At 49.0% G+C, this 23,512-nt stretch overlaps 1 protein-coding gene across 3 annotated transcripts in view; it reads right to left on the bottom strand.

The window, feature by feature from the left end:
• arhgef18b (rho/rac guanine nucleotide exchange factor (GEF) 18b) overlaps window positions 1–23,512 on the bottom strand; it is a 242,069-nt gene that overhangs the window by 41,102 nt on the left and 177,455 nt on the right. For 2 of the 3 annotated variants that reach the window (XM_070873404.1, XM_070873406.1), the window contains 5 exons: window positions 21,005–21,072; window positions 12,532–12,586; window positions 5,807–5,951; window positions 3,672–3,787; window positions 2,910–3,050 (listed from right to left, as the gene is read on the bottom strand). In XM_070873404.1, the coding sequence (XP_070729505.1) occupies window positions 2,910–3,050; window positions 3,672–3,787; window positions 5,807–5,951; window positions 12,532–12,586; window positions 21,005–21,072 (525 nt within the window). The remainder of the gene's footprint in view (window positions 1–2,909; window positions 3,051–3,671; window positions 3,788–5,806; window positions 5,952–12,531; window positions 12,587–21,004; window positions 21,073–23,512) is intronic. The other variant, XM_070873405.1, reaches the window with a different exon arrangement.

Here is a 23,512-nt window from a genome sequence, read left to right on the forward strand (position 1 = left end):
GCGGCAACCAATTTGCCAGAACTCCCAGAGACAGCAGAGAGATAATGACCAGATAAACTGTTTTAGTGATGTTGATTGAGGGATAAATATTGGCCAGGACACTGGGGATAAACCCCCTGCTCTTCTTTGAAATAGTGCCATGGGATCTTTTACTTCCACCCGAGAGAGCAGACGGGGCCTCGATTTAACGTCTCATCCGAAAGACGGCACCTCAGACAGTGCAGCGCTCCCTCAGCACCGCACTGGGAGTGTCAGCCTGGATTTTGTTGCTTAAGTCTCTGGAGTGGGTCTTGGAACGCACGACCTTCTGACTCGGAGGCGAGAGTGCTACCCACTGAGCCACAGTGGACACGAGCAAGAACCGCTAGTGAGTGGGGTGGAATAGAGCGAGTGTTCAATCAGCAGGAGGAGCGTTACTGAAAGTGCCAAAGTTGCTCGGTCACGTAAGAATTCTGCACGCTGCGACGGATCACGTGCGTTCGTTCAAAGTCACAGTGACAATGATGGATCATTAAATCGCATTATAACCATTGTGGAACTGAGCCGTGCACATGTGGTAGACCCAGGGCAGTTCTTGGTTGGGAGGGCAACAAAGGCGCTAGAATTAGCCTGTGTGCCTTTGAGCAGGGTGGGGCAGAAAGATCAGCCGGGTTTATCCACTCCTGATCCAGTCTAATGACTCCTGCTGGAAAGGGCATGGGAACATAGGAACAGGAGTAGGCCATTCAAGCCCTCGAGCCTGTTCTGCCAATGTATGAGATCATAGCTGACCTCTGAGCTAACTCCATATACCCGCCTTTGCCCCGTATCCCTTAATAGCTTTGGTTAACAAAAAATCAATCTCAGATTTAAAATTAATTGATCTAGCATCAATTGCCATTTGCAGAAGAGAGTTCCAAACTTCTACCATCCTTTGTGTGTAGAAGTGTTTCCTAATTTCACTCCTGAAAGGTCTGGCTCTAATGTTTAGACTATGCCCCCTAGTCCGAGACTCCCCAACCAGCGGGAATAGTCTCTCTCTATCGGTTCCCCTTAATACCCTGAAAACTTTCTGCAAATCACCTCTTAACTTTCTAAATTCTAGGGAATACATCGTTAATTTCAAACACTCCTCGTAACTTAACCCTTGGAGTCCGGGTACCATTCTGGTAAACCTACGCTGCACTCCCTCCAAGGCTAATATATCCTCCCTACAGTGTGGTGCCCAGAACCGCTCACAGTGCTCCACGTGTGGTCTAACCAGGGCTTTGTATAGCTGAAACGTAACTTCTGCCCCCTTGTACTCTCGATATAACAGCCAGCATTCCATTAGTGTGGATACAGACAGACATTGGGTGAGGACAGGGTCAAGCTTGGCTGTTATAAAAACTTGGCTAACAAATTGCTCGTTAACATTGCCCAAGCTCACACCTGAAGGATGGCCAGGTATTTGAAGGTGGGATGCTTGGTATCTGTGGAACTATATTGCAGCAAGAGTCAGTGCCTTCAGGACAGGGGGAGAAAACCAGGGCAAAAATATAATCAGTTATGTTTAAAATCTCTACATGTTGGGGTGATATCCCCCCCCAATGAAAGCCCTGTAAGAAATCGTGAATTGGAAGAAATAACGAGACCAAAAAGTCTCCTCAGACTGGTGTTAGAATTGAAGATTCATTCCACGGAACAGCTAAAGCAACTTGAACAGGATGAACATAAATAACTGATAACAGGCAGCTCCAAACATCCGAAGGCCAAGAACGGCATGTCCGACTCTGGGAGGATAAACAGGAAAGACATGTGATGGAGGTTTTCACCCAAGAGTTGATGTCAAATAACTCGACATATCACAGGTCCTGTCTATAACCTACATCAGGCCCACCCCTAAAAAGAGAATAATGACCAAGGCGGCGTTTCAGGGCAGACAGTAAAAATAAGAACTGTTCGTACCACCAACCGTCTGTCCGCTCAGGACTAACCCCAGCTGCTTGGCACGGTCATATGTCTATCCTGATTGTGTTTGAACTATCGTTCATTTAATAAAATGCCTGAAACTCCAAAGACCCTTCGGGTATCTCATGGAGCCCCGATCGGTGCCCAGCCTAATCATTTTAATCAACGGTAAACCATCAGGTGCGTGTGCGCAAAATCCTGATGTGGGCACCAGGCAGGAGAGCTCCACGCTGGGAGCGAGTGATCGTTAATTTAACCCTGGTGTGATACCGCAACTCGCCGAATCACGGTGACCCGTAGAAACAGCGTGCATTTATATAGCGCCTTTAACGTAGTGAAGGATCCCAAGGCGCTTCACAGGAGCATTATATGATAAAAATCTGACACCGAGCCACACAAGTAGAAATTAGCGGTGATCAAAAGCTTGGACAAAGTAGTAGGTTTTAAGGGGCGTCTTGAAGGAGGAAAGAGAGGTGGAGAGGTGGGGATGTTTAGGCAGGGAGTTCCAGAGCTTGGAGCCCAGGCAACAGAAGGCATGGCCACCGATGGTTGAGTGATTATAATCAGGGATGCTCAGGATTGCAGACATCTTGGGGGGGGGTTGTAGGGCTGGAGGAGCTTACAGAGATAGGGAGGGGGCGAGGCAATGGAGGGATTTGAAAATAAGGATGAGAATTTTGAAATCGAGGCATTGCTTAGCCGGGAGCCAGTGTAGGTCAGCGAGCACAGGGGGTGATGGGTGAGCGGGACTTGGTGCGAGTTTGGACACTGGCAGTCGAGTTTATTTAGGTAGGGCAGAATGTGGGAGGCCAGCCAGGAGTGCGTTGGAAGTGTCAAACCTCGAGGTAACAAAGGCAGGGATGAGGGCACGTTGGCCTTCTCGCCGGACTGTGAGCACGCTCTCACTCACTGAATAACACAACTGACGGAGGGACAGAGAGCGCGGACTAATGGGGTGATGAAGCTCTCACTTTTCTTACCATAAATCACATCCTGCCTTTTGATGACTTCTTTGCTCTGTGTCTTTGCATACACCTGGTCCACTGCAAGACTCCATGATTCGGCCTCAAGGTCCTGGCCGTCTGCCTCCAACTCCGCCTTCAGAGAGGCATAGATGGTGTCTGAACCACAACAGAGGGGGAAAAAATAGGTTAGCCACGACAGTTTGCTTCCCTTTCCCCCAGAACCATTTGGTGGAGAATGTGCTGCTTCCTGGTCTCAGCTGATGCTCTGTTACCAGTTACTGGAGCCCCACACAGCAGGCCACATCCGAGTTTCCAGTCTTCTTCCCCCTCCGCCCCCCCCCCCCACCCCACACCCACCAAGCCAACGGGCCCTGCCCAATACTCCCCCCACTCACCGGACCCAGAGTCCAATCCATAAGACTCTGACCTTCCCAATTTGCTGGAGTCAACAACGCTCGCCCTCATCTGCAGATCCTTCAATGGCCTCACTCAAGCCTCTCTCTGCCCCCAGTTCCCAGCTTCTGCCCTTTACCATTCAGAATTATTATTTTTTTTTTTTTTTACATGATTGATGCAATCAAGGTATTTTTTGTGGAGGCTTCGCCCCCGATATGGAATCTCACCCAATGGGAACACAGGTGGCACGAGGTTGTATCCCTTGCTCCAGCCCATGTGCGCACAATGACTGGAGTGGCTTTACACAACTGTGGCTGTACTAAACAGTCGGGATGCCCCAAACACTCCCTCATCGGCACAGCGCTCAGCGCGTCCCCTCACCTTCCGCCACTAGGGACTCGACGGACGACGAAACTAGACACTGGGATTCCTCGGGCCACGTTTTACCTCTTGGGATTCCGTTCTCCACCTCTTGCTCCATGTCCCCTGCAGTTACTCTAGACCATAAAATACAAGCACACACACGCATTAGAGCTCGACAGGCAAGGGGGCTACAGTACAAATTCTGTTCACCTCTGCAACCAAATCAAGCCTGAAGGATCCCTTATCTGCTGGCTAAATAAATGGGCCTGCGTGAAATGTGTGTGGCTAGTCTCAATCCAGTGCCTAATTATTTCAAATAAAAGTTATACATTTTCAATGCAGATTTTAACTTTTGCATCCTTGCTCTTTTGGCATCACTAATTTGCCTCATTTCTCAGCCTATTCTGTAGCCAATACTAAAATTGAACAGGTTAGATTCCAGCCTGTAACTCACTCCTGGATATAAGTTATTCTATATATAAACTCCCCCGAACCCCTCGATTAGATTCCAGCCTGTAACTCACTTCCGGGTATCTGTTATTCTCTCTTAAACCCCCCGAACCCCTCGATTAGATTCTAGCCTGTAACTCACTCCTAGGTATCTGTTATTCTATATATAAACACCCCGAACCCCGCGATTAGATTTTAGCCTGTAACTCACTCCTAGGTATCTGTTATTCTATATATAAACACCCCGAACCCCGCGATTAGATTCCAACCTGTAACTCACTCCCAACTCATGATTGGAAAATGATGTATAACTTCGATATGGTCAGTGTTATGCATGTGGGCCAGGCAAATGCTCAACATTCATATATCCTCCAGGGAAAGGCATTAAAGATGGTGGAGGCAGAAAGATATTTGGGCATTCTAGTGCATGCACCCTTAAAAAGGTACATGAGCAATGCCTTGCAGTGATAGCTAGAGCAAATAGGCTGTCGGGGTGTATCCATCGAACAACTGAGTATCAGATGAGGCGTACTGTTTTGTCCTAGTACAAGACCTTAGTCAGGCCACACTTGGAATAGAATGTCCAGTTTTGTTCTCACATGGTGGATGATATTGAGGCTCTGGAAAGGGTACAGAAGAGGGCCACTAGACTAATTCCAAGTCTAATGCATCTTAGTTATCAAGATAGACTAAAAGAGTTGGGGCTCTACCTTAGAGCAGCGCAGACTTAGGAGGGATCTGATTGAGGTTTATGATAATGAAGGGAATAGATAGTGTTCCAGCTGACCGTTTATTTCAATAGGGTAGGCAGGACCAGTGGTCACTAATTTAAATTGTATAAGGCTAGATCTAGGTTAGATGTCAGGTGGTGGGTTTTTTCCCCCCCACAGACAATAGTGGACCTCTAGAACAAGCTGCCCTTTCATGTGGTGGATGCAGATTCACTGAACTCCTTCAAGCAAAAGCTGGATTTGCTTCTGGCTGCGGCGGCGATGAACACTTACAGAAGGTAGGTAACTGCAGGGAATTTAATGGCCAGAATGATCTCCTGGACTATTTTCGATCACCTAGATGGGTCGGAAGGGAACTTCCCAGATGTTTTTCCCCCAAATTGGCCTGGGTTGTTTTAAATCTGATTTTTTGCCTCTCCCAGGAGATCACATGGTTTCGGGTGGGGGTGGAGTGTATATGTTGTGATACACAAAGTACTGCAATTGGGTGGGACAGCTTGATGGACCAAATGGTCTTTACCTGTCCATCATTGTTCGTATGTATCTGTTATTCTATATATAAATGCTCTCAAACCCCTTGATTAGATTCCAGCCTGCAACTCACTCCAGGATATGTTATTCTATATTTAAATCCCCCGAACCTCTCGATTAGATTCCAGTCTATAACTCACTCCCGGGTATTTATTATTCTATATATAAACCCCCCAGACGACCCCGCCACTGTCCGGAACATTACAAATTGCAGACGCGAAACCTGTATCACTGTATGGCCCGTGGTTTTGAGGTGGAGGTGACACAGGACAGGTGATGATATAAAATTTGGTGCAGAGGCCACGACAGGTGCTAAACGTTTTGACTGAGAGGTCAGAGTTACCAAGTCTACAGAAGCATCTTAATAAATTGGACACAATGCATTTCCGAATACCTGGGGCTTCACCAGTTATGCTGATGTGAGTGTATTCCAATACTAACCCGGGATTGGTGATGCTGCTAGCACTGGTTGAAGAGGGTTGGGAAGGTCGCCTCGGTGGAATGGTCATGCCGATACTGCGCACAGCGCCGGGCGTGCCATCCGCGACCACTGGTGCGCTCCGCGACTGCTCCTTCAACGAAGACGCTGCACCAACAAAGAGTGTTAGACGTTAGAAAGCACGTCCAGCACCACCCCTCCCCCGCCCACGCCGCCAGACCAGCCCCGGCCCCTCCCCCGCCTACACCTCCAGCCCACAGCCCTGCATATGGCTCCAGCCCCGCCCCTTCTCCGTCCCATGCCTCCAGCCCCGCCCCTTCTCCGTCCCATGCCTCCAGCCCCGCCCCATTTCCCGCGCACACCACCAGCCCCGCCCCTTCCCCGACCCACACCAACCCTGCCCCTTCACCCCATGCCTCCAGCTCCGTCCCTTCTCCACCCCATGCCTCCAGCTCCGCCCCTTCTCCATCCCTTGCCTCCAGCCCCGCCCCTTCTCCATCCCATGCCTCCAGCCCCGCCTCTTCAGCCCCGCCCCAGATTAAGCAGGTACCATTTGGCAGATTGTTCAAAAACAAATCGTCACTCATCCGTGAATGTGGAAAGGTGGAAAGAAATGGCCGTGTTGCATTGTCTCAGTTAGAAACGAGTTACTCTCCCTCCCCCTGGAGTGTTTTCACAGGGCACAGAAAGACTCACATTTACATAGCAACTTAACAGATCTCACAAATATCTCAGTGTTTCACACACAAAGATAACCTAATATAGGCTGTGCAGAGGGAGTGTTGCAACTGCTACGCTTTAGATAAGACATTAAACTCAAGCCCCATCTGTCTGTTTCAGTAGCTTTGGTGGACATTAAAGCTCCCAGGGCTTTATTCAGAGAGGAGCAGGGTCTTGGTCAGTTTTAAACCATCCTTCCAACAGGATTGAGCTTGGCTGTGAAACCAACGACAGTGGAACAGCCCGCTGACACTCACCATCTGGGATCCACATTAAGAATGGCCACAAGGGAACGGTAGCATAGTGGTTATGTTACTGGACTTGTAATCCAGAGACCTGGGCTAATAATCGGGAAACAAGAGTTCAAATCCCACCACGGCAGCTGGGGAAGTTAAATTCAAATAAATAAATCTGGATTAAAAGCCAGTATCAGTAATGGTGACCATGAAACCACTGTATTGGCATAAAATCCCATCCATGCTTTAGAGAAGAAAATCTGCCGTCCTTACCCGGTCTGGCCTACATGTGACTCCAGACCCACAAAGCAATGTGGTTGACTCTTAATTGCCCTCTGAAATGGCGGCTCACCACCACCACACCACCTTCTCGAGGGCAATTGGGGATGGGCAATAAATGCCGGCCTTGCTAGCAACGCCCACATCCCATGAACAAATAAATGTTATTTTAAAGTCAGGTTTGAGAGCAGAAGGCACATGGAATTGCACCTCAGCAAGAAGCAGTACCTCCAGGTGGGGGAGAGAGGAGAACAATTTGGGGGGTTTGGGGGGGGGAAACGGACGGTTTCAAATCCAGCCATGGGATCACTGGGTGGCAGGAGTCTGGAACTCACGGCCTGAAAGGGTGGTAGAGGCAGAAACCCTCACCACATTTAAAAAGTACCTGGATATGCACTATGGAGATGGAAGTGCCAAAACCTACAAGGCTACGGACCAAGAGCTGGAAGGTGGGATTAGGATGAATAGCTCTTTGTCGGTCGGCACGGATACAATGGGCCGAAATGGCCGCCTTTCGTGCTGTAAATTTCTACAATTCTATGAAGTGTCCTCTGTGTGTTGACTGCAAGGGTCCTATATAGGAATTTGGTCAGTCTCAGCCTAGTGAGCACAAAGCTGCGCCTAATTTGGCATTAATAGACAATCTCGCTCAGAGGCCGCAGGATGGCTTTTGTGGGAAATGGTAAAATACCACACAGATGCAGTAAGGTGATTGGCATTTAAGGTGATTGGCAAAGGAAACAAAGGCGACATGAGGAACCATTTTTTACACGGCAAGTGGTTAGGATCAGGAATGCACGGCCAGAGAGGGTGATGGAGGCAGATCCAATCGCGCCTTTCAAAAGGGAATTAGATAAGTACCTGAAGGAAAAAAAAATTGCAGGACCATGAAAGAAAGACTTGCATTTATAAAGCACCTTTCACGAGCACTGGACGTCGCAAAGTGCTTTACAGCCAACGAAGTACTTTTGGAGTGTAGTCACTGTTGTAATGTATGGAGGAAGGGCAGGGGAGTGGGACTAGCTGAGGTGCTCTTGGAGAGAGCCGGCACGGGCTCAATGGGCCGAATGGCATCTTTCTGTGGTGTAACCCTTCTAGGATTCTAATAGGGGCTCAGTCACATCGTTTGGCCAGACTGAAGGGAGCTTTACTCTGCGTCTAAACCCCACCTGCGATCGCCTGATGCCCCTACTGGGTGCCTGGAATTGGAGAGTAAACATCCTCACCTTGACAGGCAAAAAAAACAAAAATCCATCCTTACTGTTTGATCCAGTAATCAGACGGGGCAGCACAACCCGGGACTGTCTCGAATCGAGATGTAATATGCCTCTTTAATCAGTGCTGGCTGACGGCTGTTAGGCTGCAACCCAGCTCCATTAATATTACAGCCTCCGTGACAATTTAAAGAGCAGGGTGACCTGGACAATCTGACCTCCGAGGAGCATGAGTGATGCACGAAATACCGCAACCAGTTACAGTTAGGCAATTTCAGAAACTCAATCTTAAATCAGCCAATGTTCTCATTTTAGGACAAAACACAAGATCATTCAACTAACATTTAACAACACTGGTCTGCAACAGGGACACTCCCTGCAAATTAGCACTCCTCAGCTGTACATTTTAATATAGCACACTTCAAAATCTATAAAGCAATGGGACATTCAGACAGGAAAGGTGCTGTAGAAATCCAAACATAATTCCTAACTCAAGAAGCTCGACACCATCCAGGACAATGCAGCCGGCTTGATTGACACCCCATCCACCACCTTCAACATTCACTCCCTCCACCACCGGCGCCCCCTGGCTGCAGTGTGTACCATCTACAAGATGCACTGCAGCAACTCGCCAAGGCTTCTTCGACAGCACCTCCCAAACCCGCGACCTCTACCGCCTAGAAGGACAAGGGTAGAAGGACAAGGGCAGCAGGCGCATGGAGACACCACCACCACCGCCTACGTTCCCCTCCAAGTCACACACCATCCTGACTTGGAAATATATCGCCCGTTCCTTCATCGTCACTGGGTCAAAAATCCTGGAACTCCCTCCCCAACAGCACTGTGGGAGCACCTTCACCACACAGACTGCAGCGGTTCAAGGCGGCGGCTCACCACCACCTTCTCAAGGGGCAATTAGGGATGGGCAATAAATGCCGGCCTTGCCAGCGACACCCACATCCCTTGAATGAATTTTAAAATATATATTTCATCAGTGGGCTGTCCCATGGCATTGCCCACAGAGAGTCAGAATGAAGTGATTTCCCCTCCGGGTCCATTAGTGACACTGTCGGTGTAGCTATGAGGACCTGCAGCTCCGGGAGCTTGCAAAAAGCTCCATCTAATGGTGGAAGTGCACATCTCCAGACATGACAGACACAGAATAATGATGCCCAAATAAGGGGTTGTTACACACATCGAAAATTTGATATATTACAGATTTTAAACCATCTCTTCAAACTGCTGTATAATGTGGAACATGCCACACATTCAATCGGGGCAAGTGTTTTTACAAAATAAAGCTTGCTCGCGTCTGCAAAGCTTCCAAGTTATATCTCTGTCTAGGTTTCTCTTCCTGAATTATGCTGTAGTCCAGCTCTAAGAGAGCGTATCAGCAATGTGTCCGGTCATTTTTTTTTTTGCGCACGGGCCCTTTAAGGGGATGCGCGGCTCCATCACATTTTAGCGTTGCAAAACCGGCAAGCGGCCAGCGCAAGACCTCCAGACCTCTGCGTGGCTCAGCAGGAAAGTTGCATTCCAGCTCACTGACCGTCAGCCAACAGGCCACTCTTCCGTGTGGGAGTCGAGCGTGGAACTGAGCCACAAAGACGAGGGAGCTCCCAACTGGCAATGTCCCTTCTATGCTGCGCGTGTGTGTAGCGATCTGCAAGGTACCACGCAGGCTGCCCACAAGCTTTTACATACGAAATACTGCGGGTGCGCAAAAACTTAAAAGGGCCGTGTACAACAAGAACAATTTAGAGGGAATGTGGGTCCCACGTCCAATCCTTGGTCTGAGCGGAGATGAACCGATCACAGCTAGGGTGGGAGAAGGGGTTCTGCAAAAGGGCTTTCGTTGGCCTTGACTAGGGAGGTTTCTGGCCAATATTTATCCCTCAACAAACATCACTTTAAAAAAAAACACAGATTAATCTGGTCATTAGAGTCCTGTTTGTGGGAGCTTGCGGTGCGCAAATTGGCTGCCCCGTTTCCGACAGTGACTACACTTCAAAAAGTACTTCATTGGCTGTAAAATGCTTTGGGACATCCCAGGGTTGTGCAAGGCGCTCTACAAATGCAAGTCTTTCTTTTCACATGTGAAGATGGACCATCTGGACGAGTTATAAGATGGCACCCGGTGTCTGTGGACCTACACCACATAGGGCAGGACAGAAATTTGAAGGTGGTAAAACATTTTGGTGGGGGGGGGGGGGTTAGGGTGGCCATTCTATCCTCAGTTTTATTCTGATCCTCCTGGACTACAGAGGGCTAAACACAATCTCTGCCCACAGCTTGCCAACACTCACTGTCTTGGTGCAGCCTTGAAAAATAACCAGTGGTTGAGTGAGGCACAGAGAGGTTGCTGCCATCTTTTGGAACCATATCCAGATCATTGATCTGGGTGAGGACGTCAGAGGAACTGCCCGCATCATCACACAAGTGATATAGATATGTGCTGGTGTTAGATAAGCAAAAGGAAGAGATTGCAGGCAGAACTAGATGCGATAGGGAAATAAGTTTGCATCTTGGCCTGGCTTTCAATATAGGTAACTGGAGAGTAATGTATTGGCTAGGGGTAACTTCCAAGCATGGGTGCGTTACGTGTAAGATTATGAGGGGGGCTTGACAGGGTAGATGCAAAGAGAATGTTTCCCCTCGTGGGGGAATCTAGAACTAGTTTCAGAATAAGGGGTTGCCCATTTAAAACAGATATGAGGAGGAATTTCTTCTCTTGAGGGTCATGAATCTGTGGAATTCTCTACCCCAGAGAGCTGTGGGGGCTGGATATATGCAAGGTGGAGGTTGACAGATTTTTGCACCATAAGGGAGTCAAGGGTTATGGGGAGCGGGCAGGGAAGTGGAGCTGAGGCCAAGATCAGATCAGCCATGATTTTATTGAAAGCTGGAGCAGGATCGAGCAGCTGAATAACCGACTCCTGCTCTTATTTCTTAATTTCTTATGCAGTAATGTATGCTCAAGGCTGCTGAGTGGGAAAAGGACATCTGCGTTATAGTGTACGTGAATTAAGGTCCACAACCTGGGTGTCCTTGTATACAAATCACAAAGTTAACAGGCAGGTACAGCAAGCAATTAAGAAAGCAAATGGTATGTTGGCCTTTATTACAAGAGGATTTGAGTATGAGTAAAGACAACTTACTGCAATTATAAAGGGCCCTGGGGAGACCACACCTGGGAGTATGGTATACAATTTGTGTTCCTAAGGAAGGATATATTTGCCATAGAGGTTCACCGGACTGATTCCCGAGATGGGGGAGGGGGGGTGAATTGTCCTATCAGGAGAGATTGAGTAGACTGGGCCTATATTCTCTGGAGTTCAGAAGAATGAGGGGTGATCTCATTGAAATATACAACATTTTTACAGGGCTTGACAGGGTAGATGCAGGGAGGATGTTTCCTCTGGCTGAGGAGTCTAGAACCAGGGGTCAGTCTCAGAATAAGGGGTCGGCCACTTAGGACTGAGATGAGGAGGGATTTCTTCACTCAGAGGGTGGTGAATCCTCTACCCCACAGGGCTGTGGAGGCTCAGTCATTGAGTATATTTCAGGCAGAGATCAATAGATTGTTGGATACAAAGGGAATTGAGGGATATGGGGATAGTGCGGGAAGGGGGAGGGGAGGCTGAAAATTAGCTGAATGGGGGAGTAGGCTCGAAGGGCCGAATGGCCTACTCCTGCTCCTATTTCTTATGATGTGGTCTTTAAAATAGTGAAAGGATTAGACTTGTTTCAAGTGGATAGGCTCTTTTGAGAGATCAGGGAGGACATGGGGACATGATTACAAGTTAGACAGACAGAGAACTGGGTTAGATGCCAGGAAACACCACTGTTAACAGAGTCACGACCCCTGGAAGAAATTGCCTGCATGTACAGCAAACGGCAAGCTAGGATTAGCTGCTTGCTTGACGGGTTCGAAAGTGGCTGATATAACTGCACGTAGAAAGTAGATGGGTACTATAGGGATGTCACTGTGGGCTCCTGGAACTTGCTTGATTGCCTTCAGGGGCTGAAGAATCTCATGGAGTTTTTCCCTGAAATAGTCAACGTTTGTTTGCAGCTCCAGAAGACTGCGTGGCTGTGTGGGGAGAGGGGTGGATAATGCGTGGAAGTTACCGCACGCTGGCATAGGACAGGCTCGGCGGACCAACTGCTCTGCACCAGTCCTTTCTCGTACGCTCATGAGATGTGGGGAGAACAGTCGGGAGATTAAAAATCACCGTCTCCCACGTTACACCAACATAAAATGATAGAAGAACTCACCGTGCCGGGTTATGCTCTGCGGACTTCTAGTATACTTCTGCGGGGAGTCCTTCTGCTGTGGAAACAAGGAATAAATGGTCGTCTATACATGGCATCAATTTCCAAAATGGGTCCCAGGACCCTAGGAAGTCGACTGCGTCATTAGGTACCTGTACGTTAACTTTCCAGTACATTATTCCTGTTACCATAGACCAATAAATGAGTTTTGTAACAGTAGCACGGCTTTTCTATGGGTCATCAGCATAGACAGACTTGCGTCCACTCCTGAAGTGAGCTCTTTGGTGGCTGAACAGTCCAATAAAAGAGCCACAGACTCGGTCACAGGTAGGACAGATAGTCGTTGAGGGGAGGGGTGGATGGGGCTGGTTTGCCACTGTCTGCACTTGATTTCTGCATGCTCTCAGCGATGAGACTTGAGGTGCTCAGCACCCTCTTGGATGCATTTCCTCCACTTAGGGCGGCCTTGTGCCAGGGACTCCCAGGTGTCAGTGGGGATGTCGCACTTTATCAGGGAGGCTTTGAGGGTGTCCTTGTGGTGTTTCCGCTGCCCACCTTTGGCTTGTTTGCCGTGAAGGAGCTCAGAGTAGAGCACTTGCTTTGGGAGTCAGTGTCTGCCAATGTGGACTATGTGGCCTGCCCAGCGGAGCTGATCGAGTGTGGTCAGTGCTTCGAGGCTGGCCTGGTCGAGGACGCCAACGTTGGTGCGTCTGTCCTCCCAGGGGATTTGTAGGATCTTGCGGAGACATCATTGGTGATATTTCTCCAGCGACTTGGTGTCTACTGCACTTGGTCCATGTCTCAGCCATACAGAAGGGTGGGTATTACTAGTACATGGGACTGTCAACATTTACTGGGAATCTCCAGGAGCACATCAATATTTACTGGGAATCTCCAGGAGCACATCAATATTTACTGGGAATCTCCGGGAGCTCGTCAACATTTACTGGGAATCTCTAGGGAGTGTCCCTCACAGAAAAATTTGAAACCATGTTTTGGGGGAAAATAGTGATGAAGGGTCGTACAGCCAGAGAACGAGGAGAGCATTTAGGAGAAACATCTTTATGCGGAGTTGTTGGGAGCATAGAATGCTTTGCTACAGGCAGCAGTTGAGGCAGAGATTATTGCATTTTTTTTTTAAAAAAAGGAAATACTTGAAGCAGAAGACACAGGAGTACGAGGAGAGTGCGGGGCAGAGAGGCTAGTTTCAAATTACTCTAGCAAAGTGCTGGCACAGGCACGATGGCCCAAATGGTATTCCTTCTGTGGTGTAAACTGCTCCGACTGAATGACAAGCTGAGGGAATGCACAAGGAAAACGGCAGTGCTGGGACCCTCGCCCTGTGAAACATTCTGCCCTGCAATCATTTCTGAGAGTTCACGGGTCTATAAATGTCCACACTTCATCAGAACACTGAGCAGTAAATTTAGAAGCAAGGAAGTTATGAACCACCTGTATAAAACACTGGTTCGACCTCAACTGGTGTATTATGTCCAATTCTGAGCACCGCACTTCAGAGAGGGTGCAGAAAAAATTTACGTGAATGATTCCAGGGGTGAGGAACTTCAGTTACACGGATAGATTGGAGAGGTTGGGGTTCTTCTCCTCGGAGCAGATGAGGTTAGCATAGGCAGTCCCTCGGAATCGAGGAAGACTTGCTTCCACTCCCAAAGTGAGTCCTTTGGTGGCTGAACAGTCCAATGCGAGAGCCACAGACCCTGTCACAGGTGGGACAGACATTCGTCAGGGGAAAGGGGGAGGGGGAACTGATTTGCCGCACGCTCCTTCCGCTGCCTGCACCTGACCTCTTCACGCTCGCTGCGTTGAGATTCGAAGAGCTCAACGCCCTCCTGGATGCACTTTCTCCACCTAGGGCAGTCTTCGGCCAGGGACTCCCAGGTGTCAGTGGTAATGTCGTACTTACCAGGGAGGCTTTGAGGGTGTCTTTGTAACATTTCCGCTGCCCACCTTTGGCTCGTTTGCCATAAAGGAGCTCCGCATAGAGCAATTGCTTAGGGAGCCTTATGTCTGGCATGATGAAGTTAAGGGGAGATTTAATAGGTGTTCAAAATCATGAGGGGTTGGGACAGAGTAGAGAGAGAGAGAGAGAGAGAGAGAGAGAGAGAGAGAAATAGAAACTGTTCCCATTGGCAGAAGGGTCGAGAACCAGAGGGCACAGATTTAAGGTGATTGGAAGAACCAAAGGTGATACAAGGAGAAACTTTTTTGCGCAGCGAGTGGTTAGGATCTGGAATGCGCTGCCTGAGAGGGTAGTGGAGGCAGACTCAATCGTGGCTTTCAAAAGGGAGTTGGATAAGTACCTGAAGGAAATATACTTGGGAGGGTTACGGGGAAAGGGCGGGGGAGTGGGACTAGCTGAGGTGGTCTTGGAGAGCCGGCACGGGCTCGACGGGCTGAATGGCCTCCTACTGCACTGTAACCGTTCTATAATTCAAGAGAATCACTTTGCAGCTAGTAGCTCCACCCAATGTTATCTTATTCTGAAAGACTGCAGTTTGCAGTATATACAGCTGGGTGCACACAGAACACTGTGTCCAGGGAAAGGCCGTGACTAATGCTGCACTCACTTGCAAATGCCTCAGGCTCGATTCCTGGTCTGTACTTGAGGAAATTATTGAGGGGGGGGGCTACGAATGGTTTCAATGACCCCTGGTCTGGGCAAGGAGGGCAGAGAACATAAAATCAACCACGGATGTTGCAACTGAACATTACTTGACGGGCCAGACTTCAGGAAAGAAACGGTGATGGTTGTGATGCACACCACAGTGGAATAGCAGACTTTTCCTGCCGAGGATGAAGACTGACCAATTTGATGTGGTACCAGGAACTCTTTCTTCCTCTTCAACAACCCCCCCCCCACCCCCCCATTTACCCAGGACAGAAGGCAAGTTTTTTTTTAATAAAGTGTGGATAAAACCTCCTAGCAGTTGTAAATTAAGTTTTTCTCTTCAAGATACTTGTCCAATTTGGCCATGAAGAGATCTAAACTACTTCCCACACAGCTGGAGTTAGCAAGCTGTTCCAAAAACCCATCACCCTCTCAAGTGTCCTGCAAGACTGAGGGGATTAAAGTCTCCTCTCCCTGCTAGCTCTGGAGAGAGTTGGGAACCACATTAATTTAAGCCAGTCTCAATCCATTTCCTACTGGATTTCAGCCCACACCACAAGTCTCCCCAGAATTCAGCACGAGATGGCCGACTCGCAGAGAAAGGCTTGCGCGAGAGGGGAACGTAATCACACAGCTGGAGTTGGGACTGCTGCATTGCAGGTTTTCGTTTATTCGTTCACAGGATGTGGGCATCACTGGTAAGGCCGGCATTTATTGCCTATCCCCAAATGCCCTTGAGAAGGTGGTGGTGAGCTGCCGTCTTGAACCGCTGCAGTCCGTGTGGTGAAGGTGCTCTCAGTGCTGTTAGGGAGGGAGTTCCAGGATTTTGAACCGTCAGGATGGTGTGCGACTTGGAGGGGAACGTGGAGGTGATGGTGTTCCCATGCGTCTGCTGCCTTTGTTCATCTACGCGGTCGAGGTCGTGGGTTTGGGAGGTTAGGGATAATCATCAGCATAGGCAGTCCCTCGGAATCGAGGAAGACTTGCTTCCACTCTAAAAAATGTGTACACAGTCCAATACGGGAATTAGTCTCTGTCACAGGTGGGACAGACAGTCGTTCAGGGAAAGGGAGGGTGGGACAGGTTTGCCGCACGCTCTTTCCGCTGCCTGTGCTTGGTTTCTGCATGCTCTCGGCGACGGGACTCGAGGTGCTCAGCGCCCTCCCGGATGCACCCCCTCCACTTAGGGCGGTCTTTGGCCAGGGACTCCCAGGTGTCGGTGGGGATGTTGCAGTTTATCAGGGAGGCTTTGAGGGTTAAGGATAAGCCGCAGCAATGGGAGCTTTAGTCTGCATTGAACCCACGGCAGCTTCTGACCTGGGAGTGCTCAACACCATCTGGACAAGCAGCACAGTTGACCCGGTTGGATTGGCTCGAGCCGAGGGGGAGCTCCCCTGGACTGTGGCAACCACTTCCAATCTCTCAGCACTCTGGCGAGCAATTAATCTTTTGAACATTAACAGACTTAATCTAAAGCAGCAGCTGTGTGTGTGTGCGTGTGTCTGTGGGTGTGTACGGTTCTCTCCAAGTACAGCGTGATTAAAGTTGAAAGGGAGAGAGGGGGCGGGGGAACGCGGCAAATCAGATAATGAGTGTTATCAGAGGATTTTAAGTGCATGTAAATAACCGGACTGCGTTCAGAGTCACTTCTGGGCCATCCTGCAGCACTTTAAAGTCTTGACTGCGTCGGCTAATCTGAATTACGGAGGCATCACGCTGATCAAGTGGTGTTGACACTTTGGCACGCCTCATTGGACTGGACCTTCAGGGGGGGGGGGGCGGGGGGAAAGAGGGCCAAAGCCACTGCCATGGTTACAGAAACCCGCTGGCACACCCAGGGCTCATGTTGCATTTACATTACAATGCTGCCACTGGTGCCCAGCCCCGACGGTGCAAACGAGGCAGTAGAGCTGGAGCAATATGAAATCCCAACGGCTGCTACTGTCTGGCCATCGCCCGCCATTTTATTGCATTTATTTTAAACGGCCAACCTGAGCAGGGTGGGGGCGGGGGGGGTTCTCTTCCATGAAAGCCAGAGACGCCTTTCCAACCCATCCCAGGGACACATGCAGCCATGAAAGGAAGTCACAACTCATGACCTTCAACACACAGGACAGGAGGCGGCCATTCAGCCCCTCAAGTCTGTTCCGCCATTCAATGAGAGCATGGCTGACCTGTGACCTAACCCCATATTCCAAACCACTCAGATTTAAAATGAACAACTGCGGAAGCGAGTTCCAAACTTCTACCACCCTTTGTATGTGGAAGTGTTTCCTAATTTCACTCCTGAAAGGTCTGGCTCTAATGTTTAGACTATGCCCCCTAGTCCTAGACTCCCCAACCAGCGGGAATAGTTTCTCTCTATCTACCCTGTCTGTTCCCCTTAATATCATGAAAACTTTGTTCAAATCACCCCTTAACTTTCTAAATTCTAGGGAATATAACCCTAATTTCAAATACTCCTTGTAACTTAACCCTGGAGTCCGGGTATCATTCTGGTAAACCTACGCTTAAAACCTTAAATCCAATCGCCCCTTAAACTTATGAATAATGTAAACCAATTCAGACCACCCAAGTTGGACACGTTACATAATGCGCTGTGTGCGTTCCGACCTTCAAAGCCAAAATTTTTCAGACATTAATGAGGATCCCAATGGCCCTAAATTCTGTCTTCTAAACAGCTAGAGGAGCCAAATCTGGATTTGAATATCCCTTTAAGCAAACAAAGGCTGGAACATAGAGGCAACACCCTCTCCATTTCTGAAACTTTGGTGGGTGTCGAGCAACAGGATGTAACATCATCAGGCTCGTATTTAAATATTGTGCCTTTCAATCACCCAGCATTGCCCACAAAGATCGCTCAGTAAAACAAGACAGGAAATGCCTAACTTACGGAAAAATCGTATTTTTGAACATGTCAGTGCACAATCCCCCAGCTCCTGAATTTCTGATGCTGTAGATGGCCACAGGAAATGGTGCTGGAGGGCTTCCCAGGATACACCTGGAGACCCCCTCAGTTGGTGTTTAGTTTAATTCTCACAGACACATGGTTATACTTGGGTTACGGAGATGATGCCAGAACACTAAGCAACGTAACCGACATTTTAGAAACTGCCATGCCACCTGCATTCTTTCAGCTGGGGTGCAGTACTGGTGGGTACAGATCTGTCACTGTATAATGCTGGGGTACAGTACTCGTGGGTACAGGTCTGTCACTGTACAACACTGGGGTACAGTACTGGTGGGTACAGGTCTGTCACTGTATAACACGGATACAGTACTGGTGGGTACAGGTCTGTCACTGTACAACACTGGGGTACAGTACTGGTGGGTACAGGTCTGTCACTGTATAACACGGATACAGTACTGGTGGGTACAGGTCTGTCACTGTATAACACTGGGGTACAGTACTGGTGGGTACAGGTCTGTCACTGTATAACACTGGGGTACAGTACTGGTGGGTACAGGTCACTGCATAACATGGGTACAGTACTGGTGGATACAAGTCTGTCACTGTATAACACTGGGGTACAGTACTGGGAGATACAGGTCTGAGCAGCTCCCGGCCTGCGAGCACCAGTGGAGCAGGCCGGGGAGCGGAAGGAGCAGTGCGGCGACATACCACACCACTCCAGGGAGCAGCACGTGCTGGAGCAGGAGAGCAACGGCAGTGAAAAGGGACATCACCAAGGTCCAGGTCGGTGGCTGGAGCGTGGGCAGGTACAGCAGGAGCGGCGAGGTCGGGGCGAAGGAGCGGTGAGAGATTGTAGGGGGACGTGATCGGGGCCCAGGGGAGGCGCGAGTTCAGGGCCCAGGGGAGGCGCGAGTTCAGGGCCCAGAAGAGGCGAGGGCCCAGGGGCAGCACGGACCCAGCCCACACTGCGATATGTATGCGCACTAGGTCCGTGCAGCAGAGCAGGTCTCCAGTCATCTTAGTTAATCCTTGCTATTGGACCAAGACCTAACTCCGTCAAGCCCGTGTGGTGGCTGGTGTGCAACGGTCTCCACACGTTAAAAAATCCACGCACAGGCATCTTCCACCCTTCAAGATTTAGTTCGGACCTGAACTTTTAGGTCCATCATTGAAACACCCGTGAACTTTTTGACGTGGAAGCAAGTCATCCTCGGTTCGAGGGACTGCCTATGATGACAGTACTGGTGGGCACAGGTCTGGCACAGTATAACACTGAGGTACAGTACTGGTGGGTACAGGTCTGTCACTGTATAACCCTGGGGTACAGTACTGGTGGGTACAGGTCTGTCACAGTAAAACACTGGGGTACAGTACTGGTGGGCACAGGTCTGTCACTGTATAACACAGGGGTACAGTACTGGTGGACACAGGTCTGTCACTGTATAACACTGGGGTACAGTACTGGTGGACACAGGTCTGTCACTGTATAACACTGGGTTACAGTACTGGTGGGCATGGGTCTGTTACTGTATAACACTGGGGTACAGTACTGGTGGGTACAGGTCTGTCACTGTATAACACTGGGGTACAGTACTGGTGGGCACAGGTCTGTCACTGTATAACACTGGGGTACAGTACTGGTGGGCACAGGTCTGTCACTGTATAACACTGGGGTACAGTACTGGTGGGCACAGGTCTGTCACTGTATAACACTGGGGTACAGTACTGGTGGGCACAGGTCTGTCACTGTATAACACTGGGGTACAGTACTGGTGGGTACAGGTCTGTCACTGTATAACACTGGGTTACAGTACTGGTGGGCACGGGTCTGTTACTGTATAACACTGGGGTACAGTACTGGTGGGTACAGGTCTGTCACTGTATAACACTGGGGTACAGTACTGGTGGGCACAGGTCTGTCACTGTATAACACTGGGGTACAGTACTGGTAGGCACAAGTCTGTCACTGGGATGGGATCAATTTAAGGGAATGAATTAAAGGCTTCACACAAGGAGCATATCCCAAAATGTTAACGTGAGCTAGCTTCGATTAGACCTTTCCTGGTGCAGACACTTAAATTGGTAAACTTTGGAGAGAGGCCAAGGTCCACAGTGGTCGACATGAACAAGGTCGAGGGGAACAAAATGGAGAACCTCGATAAGCAAGAGGCAATGCCAAGCTTGGGTTGGGAAAGCCTGTAGCTGCTCAAAGGAAGGAGACTACGGGAGGTGAAGAGCTCGATCATTTCAAGGCCCAGGAAAAGAATGAGCTAGACGGTGGGCTGTGCCAGTGAGGATGCTATCTGCGAACAGACATAACCCCAAGCTAAAGCCATACAGCTTATCTGCAGAGAGCACTGGTCAGCTTCCTGCTGCTTATCTCATTTGGAACGTCCTGCACGTTAGGTGTGTTGGCTTGCACTGGGAGGTATCCTCAGCCCTCAGACAGATCTATACCTCTCCAGGGCCCAGCAATGAGCCAAGCCATCTGCTCAATCACAACAGCGCCCTGGAGTAGTGTGACCCAGCCTGGCTCGGGTCTCGATTGCCCAGTATGCCATGAAGCATTGACTTGGTTCTAGTTCCCCACCATTAGGCGCGTCACCACGGATCGAGCTCGACCTCCACAAAGTGCTTTCCTCTCTCCCAGAAGAGAAGTCTCGCTGTTAAATAATACAACAACCGATATGCCAGTGATAACGACGCAATACCGTATATTCAAGTATATTCCAGGAGGAGATGGATAGAGTTTTGGAATCTCGGGGAATCAAGAGATATGGGGATCGGGCAGGAAAATGGAGTTGAGGTCGATGATCAGCCATGATCTTCCTGAATGGCGGAGCAGGTTCCAGGGGCCGTATGGCCTGTTCCTGCTCCTAATTCTTGTTTTTATGATAAACACCAACACAGACACAGCACACGGACACACTAACCTTGCCCTTGGAGGTGCTGCATTCAGCTAGAAGGGTCCTGCAATTCTTGTGTACGTTCACTGCACAGTCTGTAAAGAAACACACATACTTCAACAGAACTGATCCCACCGTAATCAGCTGGCGCATTGCTGGCCATCTGCAACAACCACCTCAAGTGGCCCTTACAGCCATTTAGTCCCTTAAAGAGTAAAACATCAATGAATGTAAACCATTTGCCACAAAGCAACTCAACTGCAATGTTCACTCTTACCCCCTTCTCCCCCCACGAGTGAAGTCTAGACAGCGAGTGTCAGCAGCCTACTGGAAAGTGGGGTTGGGGGTGAACGGGACTTGGTGCGCGTTAGGATATAGGCAGCAGCGTTTTGGATGAACTCAAAGTTTGTGGAGTAAAATCAAAGTGCGAGAAATACTCAGCAGGTCAGGCAGCAACTGTGGAGAGAGAAACCTTTCAGGTCAATGAACTTTCATCATAAATGGAAAAGTTAGAGATATAACAAGGTTTTAAGCAAGTGCAGAGGCAGGGAAAAGGGGAGGATAGAACAAAAAGGGAAGGTTTGTGATAGGATGGAAGGCAGGAAAGATCAAAATGACAAAAGGATATGATTGAACGAGGCAAAAGGAGATGACGATGGGACCAATAAAGAAGCAAAAAGATGGGTCTTGCGGAGGTGTAAATGGGAATGGCAGAATCAACAGTTACTGTCCGGAAAAAAAATGGGAGCAGAGGTTGTTGAGCCCAGAAGGTTGTAAAAAAAAAAATGAGGTGCTGTTCCTTGAGCTTAGGCCGAGCTTTGTTGGAACAGTGTAGGAGGCTGGGGACGGAGAGATCAGAGTGGGAGTGGGGCGGAGAATTAGCAACAGGCAACCGGAAGCTCGGGGTCACACGTGCGGACTGAACGGAGGTGCTCCGCAAAGCGGTCACCCAACCTGCGTTTTGGTCTCCCCAATGAAGAGGAGAAAGAAAGGCTTGGATTTATATAGCGCCTTTCACAGCCACCGGATGTCTCAAGGCGCTTTATAACCATATGGCGAGCATGAATACAGTATACTAAATTGTAAGAAGCACGTAGTCAGGTGCCCACTTAGCCAATTGGCGCTCTGTCAATGCACTGCATTGTCCGCCAGGAGCGACTGTGGAGCAGTGAGCAGCAGCAGGGATCTAGGTTACATAGAAAATAGGTGCAGGAGTAGGCTATTCGGCTCTTTGAGCCTGCACCACCATTCAATATGATCACGGCTGATGATGCACTTCAGTACCCCATTCCTGCTTTCTCTCCATATCCCTTTAGCAGTAAGGACAACATCTAACTCCCTTTTGAATATATTTAGTGAATTGGCCTCAACAACTTTCTGTGGTATAGAATTCCACAGGTTCACAATTCTCTCAGTGAAGAAGTTTCTCCTCATTTCAGTCCAAAATGGCTTACTCCTTATCCTTAGACGGTGACCCCTGTGACATCCCCAACATCGGGAACATTCTTCCTGCATCTAACCTGTCCAATCCCGTCAGAATTTTATATGTTTCTATGAGATCCTCTCTCATTCTTCTAAGTTCCAGTGAATACAAGCCTAGTCGATCCAGTCTTTCTTCATGTCAGTCCTGCCATCCCAGGAATCAATCTGGTGAACCTTCGCTGCACTCCCTCAATAGCAAGAATGTTCTTCCTCAGATTAGAAGACCAAAACTATACGCAATATTCAAGGTGTGGCCTCACTAATGCCCTGTACAACTGCAGTAAGACCTCCCTGCTCCTATACTCAAATACTCTCGCTATGAAGGCCGACATGCCATGCGCCTTCTTCACCGCCTGCTGTACCTGCATGCCAACTTTCAATGACTGATGTACCATGACACCCAGGTCTCATTGAACCGCACCTTTTACTGGGAGAAATTTAGAGCTCGGCGGAGGAGGACAAAGGGTTTGATTAGGGCAGGGGAAATGGAGTACGAGAAGAAGCTTGCAGGGAACATCAAGACGGATTGCAAAAGTTTCTATAGATATGTAAAGAGAAAAAGGTTAGTAAAGACAAACGTAGGTCCCCTGCAGTCAGAATCAGGGGAAGTCATAATGGGAAACAAAGAAATGGCGGACCAATTGAACAAGTACTTTGATTCGGTATTCACTAAGGAGGACACAAACAACCTTCCAGATATAAAAGGGGTCAGAGGGTCTAGTAAGGAGGAGGAACTGAGGGAAATCCTTGTTAGTCAGGAAATTGTGTTGGGGAAATTGATGGGATTGAAGGCCGATAAATCCCCAGGGCCGGATGGACTGTATCCCAGAGTACTTAAGGAGGTGGCCTTGGAAATAGCAGATGCATTGACAGTCATTTTCCAACATTCCATTGACTCTGGATCAGTTCCTATCGAGTGGAGGGTAGCCAATGTAACCCCACTTTTTAAAAAAAGGAGGGAGAGAAAACAGGGAATTATAGACCGGTCAGCCTAACATCAGTAATGGGTAAAATGATGGAATCAATTATTAAGGATGTCATAGCAGCGCATTT

This window comes from Pristiophorus japonicus, unplaced genomic scaffold (genome assembly GCF_044704955.1).
Source record: "Pristiophorus japonicus isolate sPriJap1 unplaced genomic scaffold, sPriJap1.hap1 HAP1_SCAFFOLD_465, whole genome shotgun sequence".
Classification (NCBI taxonomy): domain Eukaryota; kingdom Metazoa; phylum Chordata; class Chondrichthyes; family Pristiophoridae; genus Pristiophorus; species Pristiophorus japonicus.